The 9,989-nt window shown below is 34.2% G+C and overlaps 1 protein-coding gene across 1 annotated transcript in view; it reads left to right on the top strand.

Moving 5' to 3' along the window:
• Positions 1-9,989, top strand: part of Top1 (DNA topoisomerase 1) — a 198,059-nt gene that overhangs the window by 162,970 nt on the left and 25,100 nt on the right. The window contains exon 12 of the mRNA XM_090401923.1: positions 2,895-2,989. Within this exon, the coding sequence (XP_090258049.1) occupies positions 2,895-2,989 (95 nt within the window). The remainder of the gene's footprint in view (positions 1-2,894; positions 2,990-9,989) is intronic.

Raw genomic sequence — 9,989 nt, 5'->3', positions numbered from 1 at the left:
TCTTATTACTGACTTATGGATAACTAAACCAGCCGAAGTATGCAATGAGAATTATAGATTTTGAGTGATGATGACGCCAGCCACTCATAAATAAAGAACATCTACGAATGTTATTTTTACAGTGATCACGATTAAAATATACACTTTATTTTATTTTGCCTAAAATATTTATGTATTATGTATACAATGAAAGTTTATGTACAATTTATAATTTTATACTATGTATTTGTTTCATAGTTTGTGTTTTCTTAACTTACAGGAATTACCTGAATTAAATAAAAATATTTTTTTGTTGGATATGTCATTGCTTATATAATCTTTAAAAAAAATGATTTCGGAACTTTACCCTACTTTTTCTATGTGATCTGAGTCTCGCATAATGCAGCATTTTTGTGGAACCTAACATCCATGTTATACGAGAGTTACCTGTATATATATGAACATATATATACAGGTAACTGTATATATATGTTCATATATACATATACATATACACATATGAATATGTATACATATTCGTGTGTGTATACATATTCGTGTGTGTGTGTGTGTGTGTGTGTGTGTGTGTGTATACGTGTGTGTGTGTGTGTATGAACATATTCGTGTGTATGTGTATATATATGAACATGTGTATGTGTATACACGTGTGTTCATGTATGTGTGTATATATATATATATATATATACGTGTGTTCGTGTGTTCATGTATGTGTGTGTATATATATACACGTGTGTTCGTGCGTGTGTATACACACGCGTGTGCGTGCGTGTGTGTGTGTGTGTGTGTGTGTGTGTGTGTATATATATATATATATATATATGAACATACACACACACACACATGTGTGAATTCATATCCAGGTTATGCAACAGCTCATGAGCTTCATTCTTCATGCATCTCTCTCTCTCTCTCTCTTCATCCAATGTGTGGTAGCATTGTGCACCATGTTACGTACGCCAGGTTGATGGATCTTAGTTCCAGGGTATTGTTTGCATTTAGTAAAGTTATTCGCCTACATTTATTCTTTCTTTTACTTGCAGCTTAACAATAAACTTAGTTTGGGCTGTCTTTAGTCATCATATCTGCAATTATATTACTGAATGCACTAAAGAAATACACTAAAAAGTACAATAGTATGCTAAAAATACATCACTTAATTTTAGAAATTCTCAATCTGCCTTCATAATCAGTATTCCACAATCCTGATATCATTTTTAACACTCTTTTTTTTGCCGGCAAAGGTTGGTCGATTGGTAGAGCCTCTGCTATTAATGGTTCAGTTAAGTAAGTTTGAGTGCGGTTAGTAGTTGGAAGGGGACCAATCGTTTGATGCTGTTGGCACACTCTTCCTCGATGAGTCTTTGGACTCCCTGGAGGTGTCAAATAATAATAATAATAATAATAATTACTCAGTAAATCAGGGGGAGGGGTATCATCATTCTTCAGGAAGCCATATAATAACAGAAATAAATAATTTTCTAAATAACTTAGGGAATTGAAACAACGTAGATCCGAATATAAATTAAATAATACTTTAATAGATATCTCCGATATTTCGGCAATGTCTCATTGCCATTTTCTATAGGAACTTACAAAAGGCAGGAGCACAACAAGCTCTAACAATATAGTAACTGGAAAAAATGGTGTGTGTGTGTATACACGGATTATTAGAGCTTGTTGTGCTCCTGCCTTTTGTAAGTTCCTATAGAAAATGGCAATGAGACATTGCCGAAATATCGGAGCTATCTATTAAAGTATTATTTAATTTATATTCGGATCTACGTTGTTTCAATTCCCTAAGTTATTTAGAAATGCATAACCAACGTATAAGCCTATCTACGAGAAATAAATAATAATAAAAAAAACTAATCGGAAATTTTTAGTTTCATTTTTATCTTTTTGATTGAATAGCAAATATTCTAAACAAAATGTTTATAGTTTCTTTTCTAGGCTGCTACAGTATTTTTATGAAAATTTAATCTGCCTATAATACTCTCAAGACCACATAATTTCATTTTTATTATCGAAAAATTATGAATTATCCAATCAGTTGCCTTGTTTGAAAAAAAAGAAACAAAAGGACAATTTTCAGGGGGAGAAAAAGTGCAGCATTGTTTACTATAGTCATTCAAATATTTTTATTTTATTTTTTTATGAGGAGGCATTTATCCAATTATTCAAAATACAGATGCTTTGAATCACAGTTTATTTTCAAACTTTTTTTTTCTCCCTGTGTAAATCAGTAAATCCCTGTTTAATATAGCTGTATCAGAAATATCAAAACTATTTATTTTCCATTATAACTTGTGAAAATTGAATTTTAAACTTTTTCTGAAAAATTAAAAAGCCAAACTTTTGTTTGGCATTCTCTTATACTGTTTTATCATTTTCTATCTTGTGACATGTTTTATACATCCTTATAACTAAAGATTATGCTTGGGATTTTTCAAAGTAATTATAGTTATTTTTATGCACAGTAGATATGCTACTGGCACTAGCAAAAAAAAAAATATTTCCTTGGACTTCCACCAATTTAATGTTTTTCTGATGTCATTGAAAATTAGCTTTTGTTTTAGTTTTTTTTTATGTTCATTTTTATTATTGTATTTTTATTTTTGTTTATTGCCTGTCATTACCAATAACATTTGCACATCATGTTTGGCCCTTGTCATTTTAATGCTCAATTTTGATAAAAGGCATCGGATTATGATTATTCGAATTAGGCATTCAATAACTGAGTAAGTAACAATAACTGTTATTCAGTAAGTAACAGTTACCTACTAATAATCCCTGTCAAATTTTGTTGAACAAGTGATATAAATTAATTTTATAATGTTATCCTGATATAAAATTAATTTTTAATAGTTTCAATTTAATTTTTTTTCTTTTTATAGATCGAAGAGAAAGTGGATCAAATAAAGGAGCATAAAAAAGAACTTAAAAAAGCCAAACATGCATATAAAGATTCAAATTCTCAGAAAGACAAGATGTAAGTAATCACTTTAGTATTTATTTTCATTGATAAAATATGTATGAAAATGTCTTTGCATCTGACTGGTTTTGCCATGCATCACTTGCTTGGGAAAAAGAATATAGAACATTCAAATTCATCTGTGACAAGTAACTTCATTAGATCTGAAGGTTAAATAGACTTGATCAGAGATGGTGTCTTTTTTTTTTTTGGACCATGACAGCTTGGGTTTTTCTCTCACAAACAAGGAAATTACTCTATAGACATGCAGCTGACATATTTAAAACTATAGAGGAAAGGACTAACCAGTGAGCTATTCCAGCAAAATTTAGTTTACGAAGTTCAGTTCACTTGACTACTTTGAACTGTTGAACCTGATATGTGAATAGGGAATGGTATCTGTAATTTTTTATCCTATATTATTGGATTTTTAAGAACAAACCTGCCATTAAAAAGTAAATTAAATTATAAAAGTGTGAAAATAACACTCCTAACAAGGCTTGACCATGTTTTACGTCTATACAATTTGGTAATATTGTGACATTCTGCCTATCCCCACCACTACCACAGTTTTCCTTTGAACTCTCATTTCTGTGGTCTTCAGTCTTTGATTGTTGCTTTATTTCTAACCTATTTCCTTAATCCATTTATTAAAATTATTTTGATTGGTGTTTTGCATGTTACTAACTTTGTCTTTTGGTCAATTTCTGTTGTTCCGTGTTAATTTATTCAGCTATCTTGCACCATGCCAGCCTTATTCTGTTATTTGTTTCCATATTTTATTGGCTATTTCTTAATAATTACATATTAACAATAGCAGTTGCTGAGGAGAAGTAGATTTTGTTTTCCATCCAATTTTCACAGTTCTGATCTTATTGCTGATTTTCATGTCAGTTTTGTCAGAGTAATTATTTGACTTGGCTAAATAGTCTTGAAGACTTGCAGCAGATTTATTTAAGAAGAATATTAGGGAAATGTTGTCATCTGCACAAAATAAAGAACTAAACTTACTATAAAACATTGGAGTACAACCCTGATTTAACATCCAGCCATCTTCCTATAAATGTTCTCTGATTTGAACTCTCACTTTGCAGCTTTGCTGCAAAGTGAGAGTTCAAAGTTCTTCACTGTAAAGCATTTGCACCTTAGAGATTTAATGTTATGCATGGTTATCCATGTGCCTTATCCAAATCAATAAAGCTTAAAATAGATATGGTTTATGATTTCTTGCTGTTTGTCAAGAGAGAGTGTGTGTGTGATACAAACACACACTTTCCAATACCTATTTGACCTAAATCCATCTTATTTATGCTTTGCTCTTCAGTTTATCTTAAACATTCAAAGTATTCTTTTAAATAATTAAATTACGTGTTGATCATGCAGTCTTGTACAATTTCTGATAATGGTAAATTTTAAGAAGAAAAACTGCTATAGATATGATTCTGGTTCCTGAACAGATAAATAAGTGCTCTCCCTAACTTGGAAACTCAGATTTTTAACTCTGCTCAGAAAAAAAATAGATTGTACTATTTATACAGTACTACTATTATACAATAGATAACTATTGTACTCTCATTGCCTTTAAAATCATTGGTAGCCACAAAAGGCTTAGCTATTGACGATGGCTTTGGTTGGCGACAAGCTACAGACTGAATTCCAAAGTTAGTAAGAGCTAAATGATTTCTGCTTGGTTCCTTTAGGATAAAAAGGTATTAGAGAATTTACTATTTTATGTAATAAGTCTCATAGGTCAATATCCAGTTTTGAAATTTGCTCACATCATACCTTACTTGAAATTGAGTACTACACTACTCTCTCTCCAATCATTTTATACTTATTGTTTAGAAGTCTTTTGTATGTTTTAGTCTCTTCATCTTGGTAACTAATTAAGGTAACATGGTATTTCTGTAATTCTTCAGTTAGCTACATGTTTTCCATTAATGCTTTGCTTCTTAAGCTGATAGTATCTATCTTCAGATTTGTTGAGGTTGAAGCTAGTTACACCAATAGAGTGACTCTTGCCATTCACTTTGGTTACCTGAGTAAAATAACAAAGGCCCTTGTGTAAACAGGCAGTGCCCCACCTAGCATGGTATGTAACTGTTACACAATCATATGTTAGTTTCCATGGGGAATACAGTCTAGTCATCTAAGCCCAGATCACAGCATATCATCATTCGTTCATATTCTGATGGATACCTAGTAGAGGGACTGCCCAATTATGTGTGGTCCAAGGATTAGATAATGAGAATTCTGCTCTGGAGGCCAAACATGGTACTTTTCAGGTCTCCAATGAGCAGGATATTGGTCTTACACTAGGATGATGTTCATCATCTACAACCTAAAAACATTGAATTTTGTTGTGGTGCAAATGTCAGAACATAGGTATAAGTTTGATAGCAGCAATGCTATCCACTTGGTACACTGGGCTAAGCAGTTTCTCCTAAGAAGAGAGAGAGAGCATCAAAGATGCTCCTCATGATGGTTGGCCTGTGGAAGTGATGACTGAGGAAAATGTCTTTTGTTGAGGTGGAACTGCTCAATGACAGATGGCTGAAGCTCAAAGAAATCTCTGCAAGTTTGGGGCTTTCTATAACAAGCATCTTTTGCATTATTCACGAGAAGCTTCGCATGACAAAGGTCAGTGCAAGGTGGGTGCCCCAACTTCTCTCTTCAATTCAGAAGGAGCATTGTGAGACTTGTTGCCACAAGTTTCTAGAGCTTTGCCAAGGGAATCAAAGAACTTCTGGAATCCATTGTCACCAGGGATGAAACCACGGTCCTGTATTATGATCCTCTTTTCAAAAGGGAATTCATGAAGAGGCACAAACCAGGTGAAGCACTGCCGAGAAAAACCAAGGTCACTCAGTCCACCAAGAAGGTCATGGCAATAATCTTTTGGTTGACTTCGAGGAAAGGAATACCACTGTGAATGCAGAATATTATGCTTCACTCCTGCACAAACTGTGTGATGCCATAAAGGAGAAGATACAAGGAATGCTGAGTCATGGTATTTGCTTGCTTCATGATAATTCTCTAGTCCATACAGCTGTTGTTTCAAAGGCTGCATTGAAGGACTGTGGCTTCCAGGAGCCACAGTCCTTCAATTGAACACCTGCCCTACAGCCCAGATCTCACACCCAGTGACTACTATCTCTTCTCTAAACTGAAAAAAGACTTTGAGGAAGAAAATTTGCAGATGACAATAAGGTGAAAGATGCAGTTTTAGGCCATTTTGCAGACAAAAGTACAGACTATTTTTTGAAGGGCATAGAAATGTTAATTCAAAGATGTGAAAAGTGTGTTGAAGTAAAGGGTAATTATGTTGAAAAGTGACAGTTTTCCTTTTATCACCTTTAAAAGTTAGTCAGGCTGGAAACTTATGGACTCTTCCACTTCCACGACTGATTTATAGACTTGGGAGAATATAACCTTTATGCACTTGGTTTAAATTATCTACTTATTTCTTCTTTTTCTTATACGTATTATCCTATTTTCTGCACTATTCCACTGTCAGGCGTTAGGAAGTTTTGGTATAAATCCAACTCAGAAAAAGGTAAGTTAAAATACCAAGTGATTCCCGGTCCTTTAAATTCTTTTTTCGGCATGTCAAAATTCCCTTCCAGTCTCCAGCTACCGTTCTCTATACTCCCCAGTTCGATTCTCATTTTACTTTCATTTTCGTATCCGCTCCTTCCTTTTTCCCGCCAAAAACTGGTTCTCACCGGTTTAGCTCACATCAAACTTGCCTTTCCCTTCATATATAGTAGTTCACGCTCCAGCACATGCTAGGAGAAATTCGCATGTTTTCTCATAACAACCAATCAAATGATACCACAAAGAATCTTCTGGATATATTAAAATTACATATATTACAGTTTCTTATATTATTATCAAGGGAATAAAGTAAATAAAATAATTGACACATTAATACAGAGCCTTTTCATATCTATAATATGTTTTTTTTTTTTAATTACATAAATAAAATTAACTAACAAAACTGAAAAGGAATTACATGAATAATATTTTATAAGCAAGAAACTAACAGAATAAATTTAAATAAGTCCTGCTTATGATATGGTAGAGGATGTTAATTATGAATGAAGTATTATTATTATAAATATCTTCATTCACAATTTAACAGTACCCTCTTACAGGATATTTATGATGGTACTACATTAAAAAGTTACATTATTGCTAACTTTCTATAACAATTTCCTCAAAATTGATTTGTTATCAGTCAAGACTCCAGTATTATCAGATCTTATAGTTCTGTTTTCTAAGGCACTTCTTACTGTATAAAAGCCACCTAGATTTTGGTCTTCCCCTGGATTTCTTTCTTGTCTTCCTGGCAAAGAACACTTGTTTTGTTAAATCCTTGACTCTCTCTCTCTCTCTCCCATTCTTGTTTAAGTGAGCATGCCACATGAGATTGCCTCTACTAAGACATTCCTGAATGTTAACAATATCAAGTTTTTTTACTTAATATCCTCATTTTTAATATGATACTGCCATTGATGCCATCTGTTCACCTCCCCTAATCTTGCCATGTCTTATTTCCAACTCTTCTCTCGGATCCATACATTAAAATTGGTTTGAACACTGTCTTGTATACAGCCAATTTAGGCTGCATATGCACTTGCAGTTTTCTGTCACCACATTTGAAATATAATTGCAACAAAATATTATGAAATGCTCACTTGCAACTTTGTCATTTTCAAAATGGATCTACTCTTTGTTGTGCTTTAAAAAAAATACTGGGTTCATCCCATTATTAGTTAGTGAGTGCTAAAAGCACAAGTTTATAAAATTCATCACGATTTAAAAAGCCATTCTAAGAAATTTTTCCAGTACTATGGAATGATTATTAAAAACCTTGATTAATCACTTTAAATAATAGGACTTCGAATAATATACCAAACCGTGAAATGGAAGAAGCCCCTGTCATCTGAAGAACATGATTGAGAGATGTGTCATCATTAAATTCATTGTCAGACACAGTTTAAGCAAATCAACAGTTTGACACTATGCCAAGAACTGCAATTGAATAGTTGTGAATGCATACAGGTTCATGCCTGTCCATAATCAATGTGATTATTTAGTTACATAGCATGCATCCATATTAAAAACTGTCAGTTCTATTTTTGTGACTAAAATTAAATAAATATGCATAAAATTACTCCCTCATACTCTGAGTAGTTTAAACTCTTAATTTCAAAACAAAAAGGCAAACACTAAAATTAAACTCCTGATTAACCTCACACAGAGATTTTGCATCCCAGGATAATGTAACTTTACCCAGTAACAACCATTTACCCATTAAGAGATTGAGCCTTCAAAGACGTCATAACCAAAATAAGTCTTTAATTTACAAAAGAAAACAAATACATACAACATCAAATCAACTACTTAACTGTGCAAATGCAAGTGTATTCTTCAAACTACAACTTCAAATAACATGAAAAACACTTTTGGCTATTACACAGCCTTCCTTCAATAACAGTTTGCTAGTATAAACTAGCAAACGGTTATTATTCTATATGGACAAAACTTCTGGCATTTCAGTTTCTTGCTTGCTAAAGAAACTTTTATTCCTCATGAATTCACGCTGGAAAAAGACTAACACAGGATCTGCTGTTTGTATGACACCAACATACATCAGTCAATGAAATTCTTCTTGCATCTTAAAATTGCATAACACTGAAGAAAACATATCTTCTCTTCATCCAAAGCATTTCAGTAACTATATTCACTTTCTCTATGAGAATAGTAGCAAACTCCAATGAATAAACTTCTTCTTCTTTAGTCCTTAACTGATGATTGATGAGCAAGTGCCGCTGGATCATTCACAGTACTCTTCCATTCTTGACAATTAATGGAGACAACTCTGGCCAAGTCAGTGGTCAACCGCTGGTTCCACAAGTCATCCTTGTGCCCAAGCCACGTTTTTCTTCAATGCTGCTTGCTGAACTCTCCAGTGGGCCAGTTCATGCCAGAGCAGCTTGTGAGGCAGCCGACTGGTGTTCATTCTGCAGACATGGCCGAACCACCACAGTCTACGTTTTTGTATTTGTTCTTCAACAGCAGGTTGGTTGTTGCCTTGCATGAATAGTCTCATTACAGTGCTGATCGCGAAGAGAGATGCCCAGGATCTGATGCAAGCAGAATTCATGTTTCTGCTCCATGCATGAGGATTGGCATTGTCAGTGTCCAGAAGAGGTGAATTTTGATCTTGGTGGAGATGCGGCTCTCTTCCAGAGGCACAATTTGAGTGAGGCTAAAGCTTCTGTTGCCTAACCAATCCTACTATAGACCTCAATGGTGGATGCCACTTTCTTCTCCTGCACAAGTGACCCCAGATATTTGAATTTATGGACCTGCTCAATTTGGACACCATTAAGATAAGCATCAGCCTGTGATCATAATTTTGGTCTTGTTTATTGATTTAAGCTGGACGATAGCTATGTAGTAAAGGATGTCAGTAGCCTTTGTATCTGTGTTGGCAAATATGGCACTGTACTGAACCCCATGTCTTCCCTCAAAAGCTTCTCTCATAATGGTGTCGTTCACAATTTTGAAAAGCAGGGGAGAAATGACATCTCCCTCACTGACTCCTGCTCGGACAGGAAAATCCTAGGATAGCTCATTTTGAATCCATACACTGTTGGTAGAGCCATTGTATGATGCTTTGAGGAGTTGGATGAACTTCAGTGGCACATGCTCATTTTCTAACATCTTCCACAAGGATGGTCAATGAACACAGTCAAATGCGGACTTGAAGTCGATAAAGACGATCATAATTTACTTCCCACATCTGATTTTTTCCTCCATCAGTTGGCGAATGACAAATATTTGATCAGTGCAGGCTCGATGCGACCTAAAATCTACTTGTTCCTCATGGCTGATCTGTTCATGCTACTTCTGCAATCTTGCTTGTGTATGATCGTCATGAATACCTTGCCAATGATCAAAAGAAGGCAGATGCTGTAGTAGTTCTTGCATTCTCGGCTATCACCTT

Source organism: Typopeltis vanoorti, chromosome 12 (genome assembly GCF_054136105.1).
Source record: "Typopeltis vanoorti isolate ZY-2024b chromosome 12, IOZ_Tvanoo_1.0, whole genome shotgun sequence".
Classification (NCBI taxonomy): domain Eukaryota; kingdom Metazoa; phylum Arthropoda; class Arachnida; order Uropygi; family Thelyphonidae; genus Typopeltis; species Typopeltis vanoorti.
This window is presented reverse-complemented; position numbering and strand designations above follow the sequence as displayed.